Source organism: Epinephelus lanceolatus, chromosome 17 (assembly GCF_041903045.1).
Source record: "Epinephelus lanceolatus isolate andai-2023 chromosome 17, ASM4190304v1, whole genome shotgun sequence".
Classification (NCBI taxonomy): domain Eukaryota; kingdom Metazoa; phylum Chordata; class Actinopteri; order Perciformes; family Serranidae; genus Epinephelus; species Epinephelus lanceolatus.
In genome coordinates this window covers 29,856,539-29,882,569 of record NC_135750.1, presented here as the reverse complement: position 1 = coordinate 29,882,569, position 26,031 = coordinate 29,856,539, and the positions used below count along the sequence as shown (strand labels likewise).

The window sequence follows — 26,031 nt, the reverse complement described above, 5'->3', positions numbered from 1 at the left end:
TCCTTTAAAGGTTAAGTCACAATGAATCTTACAGTATGTGTGTCATGTCCATATGTTCAGTTCTGACTGAGTTATGGCTCCGAGAAGTACAATTTTTTGAGTCATATTGGGGCATTCAGGTGCCAAGGGTTTTAAAGTACCTTAACTGCCTCTATGAGCTGTGTATCACTGTCAGTACTACAGCTCCAACTGCTGATGTGCTGAACTGTTGGTAATGGGCCAAATCAGCAGACTAAACTAAGAAAACTAAATTCCCGTTGTTTTGAGAACACTGGCACGCTGTCTCTTTCACCTTGCACAGTATCTTCATCTTATTCTCTCCCTCCACGTCTTCCCTCACAACCCCCTTGCAGTTTGAAATCTTGCGGTTTAAACTGATTTCGAGTGGATGGTTGTAGCCAAGGATATAAGGTCAATCCCCTCTTCCTATCCATCAGTCATTTCCAGCGCATTTCTGTGTATTGCATTTTTGTTTGAGAGACGATATTCTGCATCACATGACTGACATAAGAGGCAATAAAAGTAGATGGCTCCTGAGCTGGCTGAGCAGATTTAAAGGGTGGCTGGGTCTGTGACACAATCAGGCAGAATAAAAGAAAACACCTGTTTGAGTGCGCATGGCTTTAGCTGGGATTTATCCTTACATCCCTGTTTGTTAGCTGCATGTGCAGTGGGAATATTTGCATTCCTCCTACTAGACAACCTAGAGGTACTGTTTATTTGCTCATGCGGATTGTGGTAACTAAAAAAAAAAAAAAAAAAGAAGAAGAAGTAATTTAATTTTCTTGCTGTTGAGACAAACAAATCACTCAAGGCTTCTAAAAACAACATCACCCTCCTCAAGAAAATGAGAGAAAAAAATCAAGATGGCAGAGGGTGATTTTCTGGAAAGAAAATCCAAATGATATCAAAACTCATCCCAGAGAAAAGTGCTCGGCAGAAAACAAACAAATAACCAGTAAGGGGGAAAAATTATTCAAGCCATAGCCATGAAACATAAATAGCCTGAGGCAAGAAAAGTGAGTGTCACAGTGAGAGAACATTCAATATACACGTTACAGATCCAAAGATGTATTGTAAGTGATTATAGATCCATGAAAGTATAACATCACTGCGTGTTTGTGTATTTGTTCTTGTTTGAAGCAAATATTTGTGTATCGAATTCTCTGCGTATTTTCTGTGTGTGCACGTGCAGTTTGAGTAAGCATGCGTACATGGTTGTGCGTGTGCATATCCTCCGGCTCCCGATGCTGCAAATGACCAGCTTTAGGAGTCTGTGGATGCGGTTGAAGGGTGTGAATATTCAGCCTCCTTTGACTTAACAAAGAGCACAAGGCTGGAGTCTCTCTCCTGTTGCTGTCGACTTTGACATTTGCTAGGATGAACAATGAGCATGACAACACTGATAAATGTCAGCCTTGTGTCCCTGTCCCATATCTGTGTCCAACATCACTGCCTGTGTGAGTGATCAGGGTGTGTCTGTGTAATTCTTCCCACCTCCCCTTCCCTTCCTTTGTCTTTTTCTCTGACACACCAAGCGCGGATACCTTCATGTCTAACTTAATAAACTCCACACACCGGCAAAAGCACCTACATGCACGCCCGCCCAAGTGTCTTTATATACCTTCTGCTGGGATTTGAAACACTTGGGTGCTCGCTCTGAGCTGAACACAGATGCCTTAACCTCTGAGGCGACCATTTTTTTCCACCTGCAGAATTTATTATCTGTGCCTACGCAGGCCTGTATTCATGTTTTGATAATCATCGATTTCAAAGCAAGGTAATGTACTGAAACTCGGGGTTGACCTTTTATAGATTTAAACATTTCAAGGTTAACTGATGAATATATAATTCCCATGTGTATTTTTCACCCTTCAGTGACTGTGCTTTATCTAAAGGTCGCAGGATAATTACAGAGCTTTGGGTGAGCGAAGCTGGAATAAACTTTTGTCCTAAATGTACAGTAGACTCAGATAGTTTAGTATCGTACCGGTTATTAAAGAGGCAATCCACTGTAAAACAAACCAGCACTGTTAATAAACAGCTGTTACTGCATCTTGTGTGGGCTAAACTAAAACAATGATAGACATTAGGTATTGCTGCTTCTATCTAGAGCAGCCATTTTTGACCACTTCAATAGAATGAGATGCCAATTTCTTAATGATTGGTAGTCTTAGTAGAATGAGTTGTAGGAAGGTGTAAATCACTGGTTTCATCATGATAAAATATCACATTGATTCTTTGGACAACGATACGATATTTGCTGAGTTTGCCACGATCCGATTTTGATACAATGTGATTCAGGGGCCTGTGATCACTATGAGATATTGACAGCCCCTTTAAACACAGTCAATTGCAGAATAAACTGCCACCCCTGTGTTTTTGGTTTTGGCCAAAAAGATAAAAACAACACATAAGTAATGTAAATAACAGTAACCGCTTAATTGCACTACCTGACGTCTCTACCACACATTATATGGCACATGGAAAAAGTTAACCTTTAGGGCTTTCTGCCAGAAAGACCTCTCCGGAAGAAATCTTTTCATTCTAACCCAAACTATCATCTTTTTCATAAAAAAACACGTCTATCAGGCATAAAACATTGATTAACAGCAGGATAATTTAAAGGTATAAAATTCAGCAAGGTAGCAAAGTAGCAGAATGAGATGCTTGTCCAAGCAGATAAAGTGCTTTATCTCATAACAGCATTGCTTATGTATGGGATGTGCTCTGTCTGTGTTGATCTGTATTTTCTCAGAAATCAAAAATTTCAAATTTGGCACAAACGTCCACCTGTACTCAACAATGAACTGATTAGAATTTGGTGAATGAAGATCAAAGGTCACCATGACCTTACTCAACATGTTTTAATTATGACAAAATTTCACAGAAATGTCTAATAGGAGATTCTGGCAACAATTAAATCGTAGGCAACTGGACTTTGATTTTGTCCAGTCCAGTTGCCTACGATTTAATTGTTGCCAGAATGGAATTGACTTGGATAAATGAGAATATCCACAGTCTAATAGGAGAAAATGATGAAGTGATGACATTAAATACCCAAAAGGTCAAGAGTGAACTTCACTGTGACATCATAATGTTCTGCAAAAGCACTTTTCTGGCCATTATTTAATGTCATATCTCAGGAACAGGGGAGACATTTGGTCAGATCCTGAATTGCTGACAGTAACCCTGGGTGTCCACCTTGAAACTGTGCTGATGGTATAGATCCTCTGTACTGCTGTGGGGGGAGGATGTGTGTGAAGCATCCATGTACAACAGACATAGATGTAAACTGTACCTGCAGCTAAACTGGTGCACGGAGGTATAACCTGTGAATTCTAGTTGCTGTCTACACTGCGATTCATAGTTAAATTAATACTTCAACCCCAAAATGACCATTTGTGTATCAGTTACTTACCCTGTGTTGTGATGAATTTACGAGGAAACTTTTTCTTTCACATGCCTGCAGTGAACAAAGAATCCAAAAATGGTCCTAAAGTCCTAATGCATTGAAGTCATAGGGCTCTGCATTTAACAACAAAACTTTATCAAAACACCCATTTACAAACTCTCACACACTTCATGCAGTATAATCCAAGTTTCATTTATCCAGTTGTACGCTCAGTACTTCCCAAACAGACAACCCTTTCTGATGGGGCACTGAACTAAAAGTGAGACTTACCTTTGCTCTTTTAAAAGCCAGACTCCATTAACAAAAGCAGTAATTTTATCCCACTGAACATTGGAGCTGCTGATCTGCCACTGCCTTGATAAGTTAGTTTGTCTGTGTTATTGTTTGACTTTGGTGCTTTAAAGGGTTAGTTTGGATTCAGCAAAGTCACGCAACAACACAAAAAACTATCGACAGAGGTGTAGCTGTAGACCAGCAGCTCCAAAAGTGAAGTTACTTTTTGTAAATGGGATCTGTCTGTAAAGAAAGCATCAAAAAGATTCACTTTCTGTTCAGCTTTTAATTGTAAGCGTTTAGACTTGAGAATGAGACTTGGATTATATACTGCATGAGTTGTGTGAGTTTGTAAACGGCAGTTTTGCTGTTGTTAAAAGCAGACGTCTTTTACTACAATTCATCAAGAATTTACTCAGTTTTCTATTTCTGTGTTCACAGGAGGAATGCTGGAAAAACAAAGTTTTCTTCACGAATACAGGGTAAATAATTGATATACATAAGGTCATTATTAGGGTGAAGCCTTCCTTTAAAGCAATAGTTTAGCATTTTGGGGAGAAGTCGTATTGACTTCCTAAACGGCTGAAGTTAGGTACACCAGAAAACTGAACTACAACACTTCATTACAGAATAACTCATGTGCACTACAGCACTATATAGATGCATCCAAGGGTGAGAGTTTCTCCTATAAAGTACAAAAGAGAGAGAAAGCTCGCCAAATCTGATGAGCCGACTCCAATGGGCCGGTAAAGTCGATGCATTTACTCAGCAAGCTCAGTGAATATAAGCCTTGGACCTGTGGAGCATTTGCAAAGCCTGCTGGCAAATCATCTGTACGTAGCAGTCTGGCTCCTTTCTTTACTGCTGTGGGTTGGAAACTTATCTCGCCATGCCCCCTCCCAACACCACCATGCTTCCTTGATTCCCCAATCCCTCTGTGTCCCTTTGGCCATGTCCTGCCAGCTTCAGACCACTGCATTTCCTAATGCCTGCCTCAAATGTGTGCTTCTGACCTTTCTCAGTGTCTCTGGGGCTTTTATCATGAACAGACACCTGTCATCTGACCAAACCAGCCCTCGTTTGCTTCTTATTATAGTCTGGCTTCTTTAATACACCTTGAATTATCCAGTGTGAATGGGTAATTAAAATTAAAATGACCCTGCATTTTCCACTGTATCCCCCCATGAGGGTTTAGCGTGACAAGCGAAGGATGGTGCTTTTTTTTTTCCTCTCCCCTTTAGCCGACTTGAGAAGGGATATCTCCAGGGATGCGAGAGCTAGCTGAGTGTCACTCAGCATCTACCCCGCTCCCCTCCTCTCTCTCCTGCCTGTGACAGGACCAATGCTGTGCATTCCTGACACGTTCGGCGAAGGCCCTGACTGTAACCACTAACACAAACAGAGACAGAGGGGATGTGACATTTATTGCACTCACAGTATTCTGACTTGCATTGCAGAGAACAGTATAAGAAGCCTCTAGGAAAATAAATAGTCTTTTTTTGAGCACAGTTATGTTGATTGAATATGATTATATTAGCCATGCAGTTTGCTGTATGGCACAATCAGATGAGGATATTAATATGATGAGTGTAGTTTTCCCCAGAGCAGGTGTGGGGCTTCATTTGTTGGCTAATAATAAAATTTACCCATCTGTTTTCTTTTCTTGTTTTCTTTTTTGTTGGTAACTCGGGCTGTGACTATGATGATATGCTTCTCCTCAGAAGCACTATACTGCCTCAGTCCAAACACCTCAGTCCTCAGGCCTTAGTTCTGTCTCCAAGCTTAAGCCTTTCAACCCATTGCCATAACCAGTCACACAACCTCACCTCCAGGTTTAATACCTTCTGTTTCCACACATTCCCCCTGCAGTGTGGTCTCTCTCCAGCCAAAAAATACAGCCTCATATGTCATGATTTTAGATTTCTAGAATCCAATGGGAATCTTTTGTTCCAAGCCTGATTTAAACTTTCATTCCTAAAAAGCGTGGTTATCCCCAGACTCTTGACAATCAACACACATTAGTTCTCAAGGCAGCAGTGCTGTGCTCTGGTCTACGGGTCCAATAATGAATGAAACAAAGCGACATAATTAAATTAAACGTATCCTTGGTCTGTCAGTCGCCTCCCCTCTTTCTCCACTGTGACCCACCTCTAATCGAATCGCAGCAGCAGCATTTTATTAAATCACAGATACCCGGTTGTCTTTATTTTAATCCAGCGTTGCTGAAGGAGTAAGATTTAATTTAGCTGGAACAGCAAACGCAGGACTTTTTCTCCTGTCTAGAGTAAGAAATGGAAACTTAAGCAAAACCTGTGCTGTACTTTTTCCTTCCAGCAGTGTTCGGTATGTAAGTTGTGGATTTGTGATAAACTGCAGCTCACCTGCTGCGACTCTCATCCATCGATTATTGCAAATTTCTCTTTTTGTGACAGCACATTTCTCAGATGTGCCACTCAGAAAAGCTGATGTGCATTGTGAAAATATATCCATTTATATATGCCTAATGGGCTTGGGTAAAAAATGTGTTTCTGACCCACTTTACCAGATTAGAAGTACACTTATAGTGGTCATTTTCTGTTGACACTGTGAGATTTGCCAAATAGCACAACACAGTAGATGCCAAAATGCGTATTTAAATTATAGTGCAACATTTTTGGGAATATGCTTATTCACTTTCTTGTTAGTTAAGAAGATCAATACCACTCTCCACTAGATAAAGTGTTATTTTGTGAGCTTTAGAGGTGCTGATAGGCAGGCTATATATTTATGCTAAACCACCCGGCTGCTGAAGCCTCATATTGAACAGACAGATATGAGAATAGTATTGATTCTCTCATCCAACTCTTGGCAAGAAAGCGAACAAACATAATTCCCAAAATGTCAAACTGCTAATTTGATTTATTAGGGGAGGGCGGGGTCGTTTTGGACATTTCTGTATCAACATGAAATAACCTCCCATTACTATTGAACAGTATTGAAAATAATGTGATCGTTGAACAGATACAGGTTTCTACGAAAAATGTATTTTAAGATTTTTTTTAGAGCTCAATTCTGCCTCCCTGGGGTGGTTAGGACAGCAGTAGGGTTGGTTGGGATACGATGTTCTGGGCTTAGAAAATTGAAAATATTGCAGTCTAGATTTATTTCAAAATCTTATATTTACTAAGTCACTTGTTCACACATTTCTTTAAGAAAAGAAGACAGACATTTTTAAAAATTTCAAATTTATATTTTCACAGATTACTGATGGAATTTGAGTCTTCAGTTCAGTGGCACCTGTCAGTTCAATGTGGTTACCATAGGCTACATGTAGCCTGTAGGTTTATGTGGGCTGTTGAGTTTATTTCATTTTGTAAAAACAAGTCAACAACAACAAATAGTTAAACTATGCACTTTCAAAATATGCTCAGGGCTTGAAATTGAGGTCTATTTGAAGTTCATGCAGTAAACATTCACTGAGTAACTTCACAGTGGGTCTTATTAAAAGGCTTTGTCTTCTTTTTGTCTACTTTTTGTTGATTTGTAACAAGGTAGGAACTATAAAGATATTTTTTTAGGGCATTTTTGCCTTTAATTGACAGGAAAGCGCAGAGTGAAGGGGGAGAGAGAGGGGATGACATGCAGCAAAGGGCCACAGGTTGGAATCGAACCCGGACCGCTGCGGCAACAGCCTTGTACATGGGGCGCCAGCTCTATTCACTAATCCACCAACGCCCCAAGGTAGGAACTATAAACAAAGCTGTCCCAATTGCCCCTGGGTAACTGTCCCAACTGTCCCAGAAAAAAAGCAGACACACTTTGGGCTTGTGTGCAAGCTACCAACAAAAATTCAGACAGCTCACACTAGCACAAACTGATAGACCAGAAAATCAGCTTTCCAACTATTTTTTGTATGCAGCTTAACTGAAAACAGCATAGTAGGAAAAAAAATAAAAGAGCAAAAATTCATTTACATGCTGTAGATTCAAAATAAAATGTGAGGAAAGCTCAGACCATCTCTACTTTATAGTTGAAAATGATAATTGTGTGACTGAGTATGAGCCTAGTAAACAGCATAGGTACTGAATAGCTGCTTTCTAACTTGCTAACAAGCCGCTGTCCCAACCGACCCCACTCTCCCCTACTTTTTACTAATACACCACTGTAACATTATTTGAATTTTAACTAAGCACTAATGCCAATTTACTATATCTTAGTCCTCCTCCTATAATGTGCACCCTGTCTCTCTGGTCATCATGCAAACATTAATATATACACTGTGTCACCAGTTGTTCATAATATGGCGCCTTTAACACCAAACATTTGCTACTCTTCACCAATTTAAAAATAGAGGACAATAGCTATGAAACTAGACAGACTGAGACTTAACACTTTGATAAAGCACATCAATTACTGAACAGGCTTCATAGAAAAAGTGTAAAAACAACAATCAAAGGCCTCTGCTCTGATTCCGAGGTGTCGAGTGGCCGTCCAAGCAGTATGTTGCTGATTTGTCCGCACAGATAGGCTGCCACCCACCGCTGGGACAAAACTCGGCCAGGAATCCGAGAGCCAACAAAAAGTCTGCTCCACAGCTCTCTCACTCTCTTCATATCGCTTATTATTTCTGCTTGAGTCTCTCCTCCTCACATATACAGGCATATTGAGGCCCAAGCTCTCAACATTCACCATTGACCATTTAGCTTTATTGACCGGCCCAATCCTCCAGTTTGATTTGATGGCGTGTAAGAAGAGGAATGGGAATTTACCAGTGGTAAATGAACCAGAAGACGCACTGAGCAGAGAAGGATGGGAATTTCCCTCAGGGCTGCTACACAACCTCTCATCTTAATAGCTTGTAAATCTCATAAGTCATTTTTCAGTAGCTCCGTGCTATATGATTAAATGACTTGAGTAATAAGTAGGGGGTGACATGTGGGTGCCATCAGACTGAGAGAAAGGCAGTGATGATTGCCCACCTCTGGTCTGCAGGGAAAAGTCATTATAAAGTCTGTCCCAGATCTAGCAGATGGTCAGCTCCCATTCTTTTCCCTCTTAGTCCCTTCACTAAACACACACAGCTTGCTCCTAGATTACCAAATGTGCACCTTGTGAGAGCGCAAATACAGTCAGATGTGAGTGGACACAATGGCTCTACATGCTTTTGAATATGTCTCTGGGTTGCATCAGGTACTGTAGCACTCATACATGTGAACGGTACTGGTGCAAAGAGTGACAAGGTTAGGAAAACAGCTCAACCTTACCACTTTAGAAGGACAAGACTTCCCCCGAGGTGAGATGGCCAAACAGACCTCTTGCTCTGTCTGGGGATTTGCGCCTCTGTGTCGCAGACATTGCAAAGCTCCCTGATATTTTCCATTTCTCTGAGGAGGTGAAGGTCACACGCTCAGTCTGCTAAGTGAGCTCTGCAGTGTTGGAGCTTCTCCGTGGCCTCCTGCACCTGTAGATAAATGCTGTGTGATGGTGCTTTAATAAGGGCTCTTGGCGTTTGGCTGTCGCCCCACCAGCCACTGCTAGCAGATATAATGCGATCAATATTGATGAAAACGCTCAGCTTCAGTTGGGATAGATCTGTGATAGGACGGTGCACGAAAACACTCACTCGGACAGCAACACACACACACACACACACACACAATCAGCCAAAAGATTACTTTCAAACTTAGTTTTGCGAAAATGGGAGCTCGCCTGAAGTTAATCCAACTAATCTATTCCACTCTTCTGTATGCGTCATTGCTTCACAGCATATCTAACTAATTAAGGAGGAATTTCTTTTTTTTTAGACTCTCTGTCACAGTGGCACAGCAGAAGATATGTATTCCCAGGGCCATAGCCACAGATTTTGCCCACAGTGCATTGTAAATCAAGAGCTTTCAAATCAGCTGCTCCTACTCTTCTGTTCTCAGTGCTGTTGTGGGCTAAATCTCCAAAGTGTTTCAGCAATTCGGTTTTATTTCCTCGGCTGTGGCTGTGAATTAGAATGTGCATCTAGCAGAGATGGATAGGAATTGGTGATGATAAATTGGCCCAATTGCAGAGCTTTAATGAAGAGGAACAGGGAAGGAAGCCAAAAAACTTCCTGAGTTAGAAAAGGTCAGATGTAAAGATTTAAAGCCTAGAGGGTAGTTATGGTCTGCTCTTTATGGAAATTGATATGAATATATGCGGCATACCCTGTGGTCACTGAGCATAAATGACTTTACTATTTGCAGAAAAATGAAACTTCCCACCAGTGTAAAGTTTTTGAAAAGTGTGATGCTGGCAGCATTATCTTCAATTTACATATTCAACGCCAGACCCACTTTGTTGTCAGTTTATCTATAATGCTTTGGACCCTATAGAAGCCATCATGCTCAATAATGTCTCTACACAGAGCAAACAGAGACAGATAAAACAGAATGAGGTGCTCCCCAGGCAGCCAGCAGGCGGTGCTGAGTTCAGGGCTTTTTGTTCGCCTTGTGTTTATGGGCACTTAGAGAGCTCATCTATTCTGGCCAGAGATCATGTCAGAGGGCTTTGGGTCTCATCGGAGCGCTGATTAGAGTCTGCCTTTGTCGAGAAACAGTTCAGAATCTTTTTGTGCATGCTGGAGAGACTTTTCGATATTGTTGGTGTTTCTCACTATTTCTTTACTTCCTTATCTTTGTGTCTTCTCAGGGTCTCTATACCTCCTGCTCTCATGGTCATCTACAGAAAGTGTTCAACAGTTTTTAAGCTTGGAAACAAGCAGAAGAAAGAAGTGCAAATGTAAAAGGATAGAAGCTACAAACAAGGCCGCAACTGTCACATCTAAAAAGAATAAATCTTTTGGCTGTTATACAGACATTTCGCCTTTCTGAATGTGCCAATTCTGAGTTTGTTTCCACTATAATGCAGCCCACCATCACCTTCCGGCTCTCTCTTTGAATCAACGTGATTACAATTATTTCCCAGCAGGATAAACTGGGGCGCATGCTGTGTATGTCATTACCTCTCCAAGTTCTGACATTAGCTTTACTAATGTGACTGTAATCCACATTGTCCTTCCTTCTTCACTCAGACAAATGCATCCTCAGTCAGCCAGCCCGTAAATGATGCGCTCCCTACTGCTTTCATCTCAGCCTGTAAATTACAATAAAAGCAAAATGAATTTCCACAAAGCCGGGCTCCTCTATCCATGGAATCAAGGATGAAGCCTTGATTAATTCCAACTGTGTTTGACGTTCGGAGCCCGGAGCCCTTAAAGTGCACCTAAACCACATTGGAGTGTTTCTTTTAATAAAGTTTATGGTTGAAAAAGAGAAGATGAGGCAAAAAGAACTCGAGCCAAGAAAAATCCTTGGAGGAATGTATTGATTTGTTGGAGGAGATTGGATACAAATTCTCCAAAAGAAGGAGGAATATTATTACATGTCCAAAAGGCATTTTAATTTTGAGCTTATGAAAGTGATCATCCTCAGCAAATATGGTGTTCGTGAAGATATCTAAAAATAGAATGTCATAGTGAAATTTGAGATGTTCACCATCATCCGTAGCTGCATCAATTTATGAAATACCTCTGTCTAGATGTGAACAGGAATCATTCCACAGCCAGACACCACATGCACAATTGTAAAGCAGCAGCCAACAATGTAAGAAAATGCCCCAAAAAAGGGACAGAATTACAGTGTGCAAGTTAAAGGAGCTGGTGAGATCATGCATACGGTGGGTAGAAATCTATATCCAGCATGGGTATGGCGGACTCTGCCATTATAATATAAAAATGGGGTTTAATTTCATGGAAACCTCCAGGATTTTACCCAAAAACCCTGTTAGAGTGGTTTTTAATAATATTGTTTCTTTTCCCACTGCAGCAGATTTGTGCATGCTATGTGCATTCTAACGTGACAGCAAATATTGTGAAGATGAATTTTATCTGTGTAGTTACCTTGGGGAAGACTGTGTGCCTCAAACTCATTAAGACATTAGGGGTTGGATGCACAATAAGCCTTGCAGGGTGACAGGGAGACCACTGCTGTATTTAATGACCTGAGAGCTCTGTGTGTGTGTTCATAAGAACGGAGGTGGGGAACGTGTGTGTGTGTGTGTGTGTGCGTGTGTCTGTGTGATCTGTCTCTCTGCTTTTAATCCCCGGAGACCAAAATAACATTCTCTGTCACTGATGTCTGAACAAGAGAGCTGAAGAGAGGACAAGCTGAGAAAATAGAGTAATTCATGAAGCATATTGTGTGTTATTAGCCCGGTAATTTTTTTGTACACCACATACGGTAAATGTAATGCAGCCAAAGTGAATCATGCACACGGGCTCAGCAAGGTGTAAAATGAACTAGTGCTGATTAGGCTGCTCTCTCGCAAAAACATCATGACACACAGTTATCAGCGGACCAACAAATAGACTTTCCACAGTGTGTAATACGCCGCATGTCTTTCAGACAGATTAAAAACGTATAATTGATTTCCCTGTAGCTTGAGGAGAGGGAAAATAAGGCAATTTGTTCTACATGAAGCCGTTTTTATCTAGGAAAGGTTTTTGCAGAAGATGCATGTGCCTTTTAGCCGATGGCCTCCTTCACATTTCCACAGTTAGATTCACACTGAGGAGCTGCACAGGATATCCTCACACTTCCGCCGCTGGCCAGCGAGCTGCTCTACCGGAGCAGATGCGTGATAAATGCCTTGCTGAAGGGCATGTAGTTGTTTGGGAGAGAGCATTTCTCAATTTCTCTTTCCACCTAGAGTTAAGCAGCTCATCTGGAGAATGAACTGCTGGACTCAAGAATCCTTCCACAAACTTAAGGCAACTTTATTATTTATGTTGAGGATTTTTTTGTCTCAAAGATTTTTATGTTTTGTCCATCACTTTTAGCTAACACAATTTCTACTGTATTTCCATTCCTTTTAGCTTTGTATTTCAACAATTTATAAATTACTTTTATCAGAGTATGTCACCCATTTGTCCTTTACTTCCACCATTATCAGCAATTTATCCGTTACACACTGTTTCATCGGAGGAGAATGGGGTTAGTTGTCACATTCATTAGTTTTCAAAAATTTTCAGAACTGGGATCAGAGGTGACCTACGGGGTCATGTTAGTATTGAAACACTTGACAACAAGGACTTTTAGTGTTTGTTTTTCATGTCAAAATGTAAATATCCAACTCTTAAGTGTTCTCTTCTAGGCTTTTACACAATAGGTTTATAATAAAACAATTATCACCATTAAAAAGTATAATGGCAGAGCTATAGTTTTTTTTCTCATCTAGGCTGTGGTTGTTAGCTTAGTCACTAAAAAAAGATTTCAGTTGGGAATGCTTGTCGCAGGCTGGTTGTCACATGTATTGCTCTTTGTTTTGTTCCTTAGGATGTTATGTAAGTATGAAGATGCACTTGAGGGAATGGTTTTCCTGCTTATATTCTCTCTATGCATGAGCTGTTGAGGTTGTTATATTAATGAAACATTTTAATGAAATGGAATATTTTAAATTAACTTTTAAGTATGCTTCCATTTTTTATTTTTCCCCATTAAAAATAACATGGGGACAACTAACTCTATAGGCAACCAATCCCATGCTGGAAAAAGTGCATAAGACATGTTTGACATCTTATAAATTCCCATCCTACTATATATCTTTTGAACAGAGGGAGCATAGGGGGAGTTAGCTCACTCCATTCCTGCTTGCTTCTGTTACACATTGATAGTAGATCTATGAAGGATACAGTTTTTGAGGGATTCAAATGAAACTAGTGTGACAACTGACCCTGCTGTCCCTTATTTTTAATGAGTGCAACCCCTCATCCAGATAGTTAGAATAAAGAGAGATCAGGCCTATTCATTGTCAGAAAAAATGTGCTGCAGGCAGGGGGGCTGATGATGAATGATTCAAGGGCTACAGTGCACACAGGCCTTCGAAAATGCCAGGAAATGCAGACATTTGCTATTTTTGTTGTTTTCAGGGGTCTCCGAATTTTTAGAGGAACCCTTGAGCATGCAGCTGTACTTTTGATTTATTTTTAAACTTACATTGGCCTGGGCCCGTATTCACAGAGATTCTCAGAGTCCTCTCAGAGAGATCCTAACTTAACCTAAAAAATCCTAGCAAGGAATCTTAGCTTAAGAGTGATTCAGGAAGTTTCTGAGAGCAACTCTGAGCAAGGAGGGGACAGAAACTTTTATCTTAGTGAGGAGGTGTGGTTGACCCTGTTGCTAGGTATGACGCAGTCTTCTAAAAGCTGTGATTGGTTGTTACAAAAAAAAAAAAATGCGCTCCTAGTAATGAATGGACAGTGAAATCAACCATCATAGAACTTAGACTGTATTAAGAAATGTGTAATCATGAAAATAATTTTATGTCATGATGATGAAACTCAGCAAAATTAAATTAATTGTTACATAGCTTCAAAATGTTTGAACGTACCTCATTCACATTCCAATTATTATAGCCTATTGATTTGCTTATTGTTATGTTTACTCGCCATGCTGGTAATTTTACTACTTAATCTATTTGATATTAATGCTGGACGCAGACTCAGCTGTCAGCAATTACTGTGATTGCTGGCCTCCTTGTAAAAAGCGGTTTGATTTGGCAGAATGACCAAAACAACGAATGAAATGGAGAAAAAAAGAACGAGAAAGCCGAACTGGACAGAAGAGCAGTGCCTGCTGTTGGCACAGCTCGTGGAGGAGAACAAAGGAGTTTTAAGAGGGAAATTCGGTCCCGGGATCACGGCACAAGGGAAGAGGTAGACTTGGGAGTGCATTGCCCGACAAATCAATGCGTCGTTCCCTCTTCTTTTACGCACAAGCGATGAGTGTGAGAAGCGCTGGTAGCCTACGTGCTGCAATCCAAAGCGGGCGTTATTGCGTTACTATGCTGGGTGGGAAAAGTAAGCTCATCCCTGATGAGGTCAACCACAACCATTATCCCTGCACTATCAAGCCGGTAGCGTCTTATTAAATCACTGTTGTTCAATATACGGAGAATATCTCTCCTTCCTCTCTGTCTTTCCACCATCTTCTCTGTTTAAGACACTCTTAGGCTTCTTAAAAATCCTCCTCCCTCCTCTTAACAGTTTTTCACCTTAGGAGCTCTCTTAAGGCCTAAGATGCTTTGTGAATAACTTTTATCTTACCAAGGGAAAATTCTAAGAAAAATCTTAGAATTCGAGGAATTCTTAGAATGACGTCACTAAGAGCTACTTTTAGTCTTAGGATTCTTTGTGAATACGGGCCCTGTTCTTCAGTATGAGGCACACATATAAAGTGAGATACCCTTCACAATTGTGCTATAATACCAGCAATGCTTTCTGCATTCCACTACTTTAACACCAAATTTCCCCAAAGACAGACATGCAGATGACGATATCTCAGCAGCACTGTAGTTTACAAAGATATATAAAGAAATATTAAATTATTAAATATTAAATCTTTGAAGCTCTCTTTTGCCCTAGGAGGTACAGTTTCTCGCAACCCAACTGTGAAACAGAGCAGCCTATTGAATTGTTTTAGAGTGCAGTGACAAAAAGAGTTTGTTGAGATGATGGAGAACAAGGTCGCGTCTGACAGATCACTTGGTGGCCAGGGAGGGCTGGAGAAAGCAGGAGCATGCTAATTTGTTCCCACTTAGTGAGAGTGTGAGAGCGGAGCTCTTCAGTGAAGGTGGTCTTGGGTGAAGTCGTCCTGCCTACATGGCCTCAGATATGTTATCCTTGTGAAAGAACCAACAGGTCTTCTTTTTTTGCGCCCTGCAAATGAAGAAATGTAAGCATAATCAGACACTGTGTACCACTCTGTGTGAAAGCATCTTCTAAATGCCTGAAAATGAGTAACTGATCAGTGTGCGTTTGTCCTTTTCCACAGATTTACAGAGTTTCTGGAGCCATTTGAGAGAGTGATTCAACAAGAGGAGCTCTGGCTGTACAAGAATCCTCTAGTTGAGTCAGACCACATTCCCAAGAGGGTCATGTTCGTAAGTACCTGCTGTCTAATTACGCATTACCCTTTTTTTAGAGACTTGATTGCCACTAAATACTTGGTCATTACTGTGGTCTACATGAACTACATCCTCTTGCTTAATTCTTAGTAATCTTTGTGGTGCAGAAATCCTTCACTTAGGACAATCAATACTGCAAAGCCTCTTCTTTCCACTCTCGACTTTAGGCCTGAATCCTGTCAATAGATGTGACAAGAGCTTTACAGAAACTGTGGTGATTAGCACTTTCAATGTAAATAGACATTTCTGTTGGACCGAAGTGGGCGGTGAAAGGTGAAAGATGAATTTCAAACCAAAACAACATGGAATATTTTTCACATGCTGTACATACAAAGCAGAGAGCCTAAAGAATTTCTTGGCAAACGCTCATATCCAGCATATATTGGAGCTTCTATGTCGATTTTGTTGTCAGCAGAATTCTCAATGAACATCACTGGCTTCAGTACACTTGAAATACAGCATACTGGGCATCACAGAGCTCATCCCAATGTTATTGTGAGTCATACACTGCTTTCAGTCTCAGATGGTGGACAGTAGATGGATTTTCAAAGAGTGATTATGATGAAATATGACAACACCCACAATGCCAAAACAAACAAGCTGTTGTCAAACCTGAAAATACTGTACTAATGCGATTTCTATCTGCCACCAACAAAGTTCTTCTCATGACATGAAATGTTTGGGAGACAGTTTTAATAAGAAAATTCATAAGCGCACAAGGAAAGAATTCAACATTTTGGGAAATATTCTTATTTGCTTTCTTGCTGTAAATTTTATGAGAAGATTCATACCACTCTCATGTCTTTAGAAAAGCACAAAACTAGAGCCAGGAGGTCTTCATGGGTCCAAAATGACTGACCCAGATCCTAATGTAGCCAGGAAATTCATTCTGAGACCCAGTTGGACCTGATCATTTTAAAAAATATGTATACCCCACCCATTTTTGCTCAAGATATTACAGACCCAACTCTGTTCGTGTTTAAGAGGAGAGAGACCCGAGACACAGGATTTTATAGACCTGACAAACCAATTAAATTGGTTTGTTGTTTGTTGTTGTTTAATAATGTTGCAAATGTCTATTTTACAGCTTGGTGATCAATAAAGTACCTGAGTTTACTGTATCCTCCTCTGATTCCCAGCCACACACAAAACTGTGCAATTCATGTTAACAGGGATGTATTTGTTGATGCCTACACAAAATTGGCAACAGGAACTTTTATTAATATAACAATAAAACAAATAAATAAATACAAACAAATACCCTAAATACTTGAATTGAAAAAAAAAAAAGAAATACTAAAGCCTCCATTTCCTCCTCTCCACCTCCAGCTCGCTGATGCTGCTGCTCAGCATTTTTTACATCCTACTTTCACTCTTTTCATTTCATTTATTTTATTTAAAAGGACAATGCACATTAATCAGCATTTCTGTAAATGTATCAGTGTTGGCCAGTTGGCAAGATTTTTGGAAAACAATAAAAGGATAAAATTCACAGGATAAAGAGAGCATTAACTACAGCAAACATAAATTCTCAAGTTAGAACACAAGCCATGCAAAACAGCAAGCAACAGCAGTAATCTTGTAATCTGACAGTAAATCAGCTGAAACATCAGTCAGGTTACACACAGCACTTGTGCGTATCTCTCGTGATCACTGGTGATCACAGGTGTTCTTGGGTCCACTCGGGTATTACGTGATTATAAACAGACCTGGGACCTGCGGTAATAGAATGGGACCCAATCCAGACCAGATTGACTGAAAACTTGAAGCTGAACCTGTATGGGTTCTGGGTCGGGTCGGACCTAGGGTCTGAGTACACACACATGAAGACTACCAGAATCACTGGGGGGACTTGATACTATTTCTTAGCTAACCGCAACCAGACGGCGTGACTTTCTGCTGTCTTGTTGTCACCATGAGGCAGCCATGTAACCAGCAAAGACTCCAAGACGTCAAGCACTGGGCTGTAGTAATGATAGATATATAACAGCTGCAATTGTTCTTAAACTTTCAACAGAAATTGTAACCATCCAAACTTGAACATTCAGGCAGAATGAGTTTCATATGAAGCAGAAAGCTTTTTAAAGCTGCTGTAATATGAATACTTTCTGAATGTGCTTTTCATCCTGGCACCCAAGGGCAGAAATTGAGTTCAGATGATGATTGCATTATTCTCTTATATTGTCAACTCTTTTTCCACCTCATCAAAGACTGATCAAGGCAGCTTTCACAGGTTTCACGAGGCCCTGATGTAGCAGGATTTGCTTTGGGTTGTGAATTTTTTAGCTGAATAATTCAGAGTTTCAGTTCATGGTTTCTCTGACATGCTGTTATGTTTAATTCTCTACAGCTGGACATCTTTGTGTGCATGCTTACTTGTGAGAAGATCTTCTAGTAGGTACTCACTGTTTGATCAACACATCAAATCAACTTAACAGGCAAAGACTTGCCCGCCCATTGCTTGTTTAGCTTACCTCTTTGCAAACTGACAGTGTTTGACTGACTGGCGCTCCACTCTGTCCTGTGCTCCCCCACACACATCAATCAAACCATTATACACAGAAACAGCTGCAGAGTAGGTGGTGAGCGTTAACTGTTAGTCATTTCAAGCTGGAAATAACTGCAGCTCCTGTAAACTTAAGTTATTGGAATACTTACACCCCTAAATATATACAGTAAATGACTGAATAAATTAAATATCAGCAGGAGATGCTGCTTGTTGAGGCTTTGCTTGGCCCAACTTAAAAGAATACTTCAACCCCCTAGATGATAATTTGTGTATCAGTTACTCACTCTGTGTTATGTTAATTCCATGAAGAAAAAGTTTTTTTTCTCACATGCCTCCATGGTGAACTAAGAAAAGGAAATTCTTAAAATAAAAGTCAGAGGTTACTGCATCTAACAACAGCAAAACTGTATTCCCTTGTGTGCTGCCCTCTGTCCATCCTTCACACAGCTTGTGCAGTAGTATATCTATCTATCTAGTTGTATTTTCAGTACTTCCCAAACAGACAGGGAAAATGAACTGAAAGTGAAACAGAAACCAACTCCAGTAACAAAAACAGCAATTTTGCCTTGCTGAACGTGGGAGCTGCTGGTCTACCACTGCCTTGATGAGTAGTTTGTGTTATTGCATAACTTTGGTGAATCAGACCAATCCTTTAAGTAACCAAAGTCACACAGTACCACACACAAACTGATAGAGGCAGTGGTAGAACAGCAGCTCCCATGTTCAGTGAGGTAAAATGACTGCTTTTGACCATGGAGTTTGGCTAAAGACAGCAAAGCTATGTTTCAGTTTAAGTTAGTTCACCGTTGGAAAGGGTTGTATGTTCGTGAAGCATACGACTGGATAAATGAGACTTGGATGATCCTGCATAAGTTGTGTGAGAGTTAGTAGGTTGATATAGTTTTGCTGTTGTTAAATGTGGATCCCTATGACTTCAATTCATCAAGAATTTTTTCTATGTTTTTGATTCTTCATTAAACGTGGGGGCACTTAAGAAAAGGTTGCTTCATAAATTCATTGTAACTCAGGGTGAGTAACTGACAAACAAAAAGTGAAGAGTGAGAGTGAAGTACTCTTTTAATGACGTCTAGAAGTCTTCATGCTAGACCAATTTAACCAACAATAAACATGAAGGGGTTAAAACATCAACAGAAATGGATTTGCTCATAAATTCAACACTGAGATTTAAATTGCTTATCAACAAATCATTTGTTATAGGCACTTGAAATTAATTACAGAAAGCCTCTACCAATCAAGCAGAAAACAAAAGTACACACAAACACCTACAACTTTACTTCCTCGGCCAGTCATCTTTGGTGCAGAGCGTCCAGCAAAAAGCAACAAATAAACCCTTGAGCTTATCTAAGCTTATCTGAACTTTCTTATTTCCTTTTTCAACATGCTTTATAAAAAATGTTGACACTTGATATTAACTTCAATGTCCATGGATCTTTGCTAGTGGCAAGCCACTAAATAATGAGTGGGACAGAAAGCCCCCCCCAACCCACATACCTCTTAGGGAACAAGCTCCCAGTGCTGACACCCAACAGTCAGGCTTCTTCAATGTCATCACACTGACAGAAGCCCTGAAGGTGCGGAGAATTTATCTGGCCATTAAAAATAGTCCATGGAAGGGATTTACATGAAGCTACATCATGACTCACTGTGACCTTCATTAAGATATATGCTGCATTAGACTCAAGAGTCACTCTCATTATGCGAGGGGTAGGAGTATTGTCAGTACTTGTTATTTATTGTTGGACCCAAAGATCTCAGAGTACAAGCCCTCTAATCAGTACAGCCAAAGGTCACATTTCTGTCCGTTGATTGTAAACAGGTCAATGCTATAGCATACAATGCTCAAATCAGTGCCTGGAAATCAAATCTCATCTTTGAGGGACACTTTTATTTATTTATTTAACCTTTATTTAACCAGGAAGCTGCATTGAGATTGAAAATCTCTTTTATAAGAGAGACCTGGCCAATCAGATCACATTTAAAATGCAACAAATAAAACATATAACACAAAAATCCACAAAAAAAAAAAAACTATTCAAACACAGTGGCCTCTCAAGAACAACAAGCACGTGTCTCTGTCACCACATTCTTAACAATCCCTTTAAATTCATCAGTGGATTTAAGTGTTTGCTGTTACCCTTAATCTGCAAGTTCATTTACTTAACAGGTAAAATATATATGAAGCATTTCCAAAAGTTTTACATTTACATTAAGATTGTAACTAATTATCAAATAACTGAAACTTAATTGAGACTTATGTTCACTTATCTACACATTATTGTATCCCTGAAAGCTGCATATGTGAGTATAGTCCACAGTCTAGGCAGAGTTACTTAACTAGGTTACACTTATTTACATACCAGGAGAAATATGACCTTTGAAAACATAGTTCCCTGTTACGCTTACATCATATTAAAGAAGGATTTCACAGTTAAACAGCTGCACATACAGTACAAAGCTTTAAGTGTTAAGTGAACATGTTAGAGCATTTAGAAATGTGAGAAAGATAATAATGAACATGACTTAACGCCATGAGCCAAACTGCATCTTCTTCATTAGTGAAAAGGCAGAGGTGCTCTTTTATAAGTATCTTTAAATTGCCACAAAATATTATAAGACCAGATCACTTTCGCTGTCAAACCTTTAAGATGTTTTTGCATACTTAAATGTGTTTCCATGGCAACTCACACCCTCATAAGTAGCCTCCTGCTTTCCTCATCTCCATATGACTCTTCACATCTTTGATAACTGTTTTAAACTCCCAGGAGCACCAGTGTGTAATTTTAGGCTATGAAGAGCGTCTGTAAATAAAATACTGTCAGGGAAGTGTAAATCTAAACATAGCCGTTTCACCCTGCATGTGTTCAGTCACAGGGATAAAGTGATGGGTGCTGCTGTGACTGAAAGGGCACTGATACTCAGGGTGCATTTTTGGTGAACATGACTGATGTCACCAGCTGCTGAGTTGCCACAGCTTTGTTGCCTTAATCCATTTTTTTGACAGGAAACATTTTAGTACGTTCAGAATTTGAATCTGTGTCTGTCTTTTTTTTTTTTTTGGTAGTTTTTTGCGAACACTTCCAATGTGACCTCATTGAACTCATTCTACTCACTATGCAGCGATATCCAGAAAATGCCTCACCGGTGCAAGACACTGTTAAATTTGTTTCCATCTGCAGGTGCAACCACACTTTATCACACTGTAATACTGTTCCTGATACAGTATGTCATGCATGGCTGTTTTCCGCCGAATGTGAGACCCAGTTTTAGCACTGTGTTTTTCGTGGCTACAGTATGAGCAATAGTAATTTGGAATCTTTTGCCACTTGATTGGGTACAGTCAAATGGCTGAGAGCACTGCTTTGTATTTTTTAATGATCTTTCATGCTTTTAGGTTTTTAGAAAGTCCTCTTTACAAATAGATGGTATTTTGTCATTTTATATGAAGGGTTTGCAAAAATACATGTTTTGTTCATGGAGCACAAAAAGCTGCACAATGGTTCTGCCCGTCTGACATGTGAAAGGACAGAAAGAGTCAAAAATGAAAAAATTATCACTGACAACAGTTAAATAGGAATAGAAAAAATCACCAGCAATTGGTAAAAGAAAATGCTCAGCATCAAAATGTATGCAGAAAGATACAATAATGCCTATGGCAAGCTGGAGTTTACAAGTGTGTTGCTGAAAAGACAAATCACAGTTTAAACCTACTATTCAATGCAACCTGCTGAGGGCCCAAAGAAAAATGGGTTTCAAAAAATATTTAGAGTCCAATTGTGAGTACTGCTCTTGTTCAGTAGTGATAGAGGGTCACTTTTGGGGCTGGAAAACAAATTTAACTTTGAATTTTATTTGAGGGAAAACATTTTTACAACAGTGTCCTCCCCTGTCATGCAACACTTACGAGGACACCGACGAAATGTTTTCATCATTTCATTTTTTTCCCCTTTTGGGGCCAAAACTTATTCACTTGTAAATAATACATTTGTTGTCTGAATGTTTTATCAATGTTGAAATAGCTGGTATTGAGGGAAAGAAGAAAAATATCAATATCACAGGTGATTCCAACCTCCAAAGGCTAGCGTCTGCGCCCACGTTACCATGACATGAATGAATTGTGGCTAACTGAATTTCTAATTCATGTAGTATCAGTTAGGACACTTGAATCCAAGTGTGATTAAAATTTTGAATCCAGCTACTTCAGAGATGACGGCGAGGTACAAAATGAGTTTAGAATTGGCAGTTACACAGATGCGCGCATGGCTGAACTGATGAACAACACACAAGGGAAATTCAGTGTGTGTTATAATAAAGGAACTGAAACTCTGCCTTTGTTTTTTTTTCACTAGGTCTGTTGCTTAAGGCAAAAAAAAATTATATTGACTTTGGCTGAAGTGTAATTAAAACATTCTGAGGCATGAATAATTACCTAGGTGCTGAGGAGGCTCAAATCTTATCAAGTGAGGGGGCAAAATTCTTCCCTGTGTAGGCAAAAGACCCCACTGAACAATAAACAAGCTTGTCTGGCCCCTCAGTTTGTCTTGTTAAAATGAACTCTGAATAATTGATAGGTTCTTGTCATTCCCCGAGGCAAAAGTCATTTTACGATTGACCTGCAAAATGTGCCCTATTAAACGCTGCAGCACATCTTTAATGTCACAATGACTGTACATTGATCGTGTTTATTTCCTCACAGGCAATTTCATTCCTCACCCCACTGGCGGTGATATTTGTAGTGAAGATAATTCAGAGGACGGACAAGACGGAGATCAAAGAGGCATGTTTAGGTACGTGGAGCCAATTAATTTAAATGTCAAAAATGTGTTGTTGGTAGTGACAATCATATTAGAGGTATTAACAGCATTTATATTATCAACCCAGCATTTTTATTATCAGCCATTTCTGCAAACCATGGGTATGTGACATTTGTTAATTTTGTGTGTTTCATATGCAGCAGATATTTTGAAACTTCACGTTTCTTTTATGTTTCAGCTTTTAATTTATGTAATGACAACACTGCAGTTAACAAGTGTTTAGCTCTAAGAGCAAAAACAATTATTCAGGGTTAGGAAAACATGTAAAAATACCTAGTTTGGATGCCACGAACATGGCTGGAAATGTCCCAACATGTCCCTAAAAGATAACCGGTTTGGTTGCCACAGACACAACTGGCAGTGTCCCAACATGTCGTTAAAATATTCCTAGTTTTTTTGCAACATGTCCTGATGTGTCATTAAAAATACCCACTCATGTAGTTTATTGTTCTGAGACAGTGGTCTGCTGCTGTCTGCTGCTTGGCCATCTCACCTATAGGTGTCATGCCATCCACCATGCCCTCGTCCTCCTGATGAGAAACTCAGCTCTTATATAGTATATATAATCACAACTATGTTACTTTAGAAATGTTGATATGATAGGTATGAAATATACAAATGAAACATATCAGTGGTTGGGACAAAGGTACAATGTTAACATTTTTTCTGGCGACTGATCTGAAATTATAGTTTCTGCACATATTACATTTGTTACAAAACCCTTTCTCCCCCACTCTACCTGGAAGCTTGGGCTAATTGGTCACCTACGTAGAAGTACTTTACTGTGCTTAATGGTGCTGGTCTTTCATCTCTGTGACCTTGTGCTACAGTCAGTATGGTACCTCCCAAGTTCATTTTAATCAGAGAAACCATGAATATTTACACACATTTAAAATGGTGTGCTATTTGTTTAATTCTCACACCATCTCTGACACTGATTTTTCCCCTGTTTGCCATGGGCTGGGAGGCTTGCAGAGGCTTTGGTACATCACAGAGCATTAAGAAAGTTTAACATAAATCCAATTAAAGAGACACACAGAGATGAATCTGTTGGAGAGAGGGTAGCTCGGTGAATCAGCGTAGAGATTAGAGCTGTGTAGAATTTAACAGGCCCATTACCGCCTGCAGAGAAGCACTTCTACGAGGCTTTATAGTCGTACAGGAAAACAACATCCCTCAGAAGAACAAAGAATAAAAGGGAGCCAATTATTCTGACAAGTTTCTACATGATCATAGTTTTGAACACGGCTTTGAACCAATGCTACCTCTAGACCTAATGAGAAAGACGGATCATAAAAGCAGTTTTTGGGATGGGGCCGTGCGGTTAAGAAGTCGCTTATTTTTAACTACCTACAGACGTATTTATTTTTCATCTCAAGCAAAGATCACATAAAAGTGTCTGTCCCTGTTTTCCTGCAAAATTATGGAGTTCAAAGTTGCCCCTCAGGGTCCTCTAATTCGGAATTCATGAATCAGAAGTTTCAAACAGATATAATTGAGCGGGCATAAATGAAGGGTGTGAGGTAGGTTTTCACTGTCATAATACCATTGGGACTTGGTTTAGCTAATATTGTGCATTTATTGTTTGGAGCAGTGCAATCTGCTGTCACATCCACGCCTCTTTATTTTCTTCTGGAGTAAAAAGAACACAGTGTTCCCTTTGTAGTGTCGTCTAATAACCCTTTATCACTCCCAAACTCCTGCAGCTTAATTGTGTGATTATCCATCAGTCAAGATATAATGGAGCCATTGCAGAAGTTTGATTGTATTTTCCAAAAGACTACACTCTAAGAACGGCACAGAGATGATTCCACAGTGATTATTCTTAATTTTGGTTACAAAGCATGAAGTATATTATTCATCATCTGCATGTGAGATCTCATAGCACGCTCAGGCATTATTGTTTGGTGTGTGTAGAAGGAGTAATCTTACAGTTAGGGAGACAATGAGAGGTTTTTCAGTAGTAGGAGTTTGTATGGTCTCTGCATATTTTGTCTAATGTGTCAAAACATCGAGAGCTGAATGAATATCAAAAATGCCAAATCACAGGCAATTGTTTGGTTCTGATCAGCCTAGACAGGAAATTAGGCTGATCTACACGAGCTGAATGAGAGAGTCTTTGGTGAAATGATGGCAGTAACGCTGTCTTTACTCAATAGGTCTCTAATTTCCTGAGACCCTACTGCAATCACGAGTGCAAACTCTGGGGAAAGTGCATTTGAATGGGCCCAATTTTGGCGACCAGAGGCATAAGCACAATCCTAATGCAGCACAGACCAATTTGGCAAAAGGACTTACGCTGGTGGAATGCAGTATTAGGAGGAGGAATGCAGTATCAGCAGGTATACTTGTGGTGAGCTTAAAGAAAGGCCAGTCACATCAGTTCCTGTCATACCCTTTGAAAATAGCAGATGTAAGGCTAAACTGGAGGCAGAAACCACAGGGCATGGATAAACAGTATACCACATTATGATAAAGCATCCTAAATATGCTGCTAGGTCAGATGATGTTTCCTTTATGAATGTGATCAGCTATTGGTGCCAGGAGTTTAGCAAAGTGTGGAAAAGAAGAAAGGACTGCCAAAACTGTTAGTGCAACTGTTAGCTTTGGGCCGTTATTAATTCATTAATATTAATGACCATCAGCAAAGCTCCCAAGGCTAGACTATATACTGTATGAGCTGGAGCAATAGTTTTATACAGTAAGTGCTAGGCTTCCTCATACTGAAATAGATCTGACAAAGGGAACACATTGCAATTTAATGTCCCATTTTCCAACTGGTCAAACGGAACATGTCTCATTTTAGGCTTTCATCTGATCTGCACAGAGTTTGCCCAAATTAACAAGCTGTTAAATAACATTGACACTGTGCTCCTCTCGGCAGCACAGGAAGATAATACATTTGAGCTCTGTCTACGTGGGGTGCATTCAATTGGCCTGCAGACTATTGGGATTAACCTGCAAGGGCAGGAACTCTGGCTAACGACGAGCCCCAGTGGTTTGCCTCATAGCTAATTAAATGAGTGTACAGT

General features: G+C 39.9%; 1 protein-coding gene across 1 annotated transcript in view; it reads left to right on the top strand.

The window, feature by feature from the left end:
* plpp4 (phospholipid phosphatase 4) overlaps positions 1–26,031 on the top strand; it is a 60,400-nt gene that overhangs the window by 12,706 nt on the left and 21,663 nt on the right. Inside the window, exons 2-3 of the mRNA XM_033612478.2 lie at positions 15,526–15,634; positions 22,882–22,972. Coding sequence (XP_033468369.1) covers positions 15,526–15,634; positions 22,882–22,972 — 200 coding nt within the window. The remainder of the gene's footprint in view (positions 1–15,525; positions 15,635–22,881; positions 22,973–26,031) is intronic.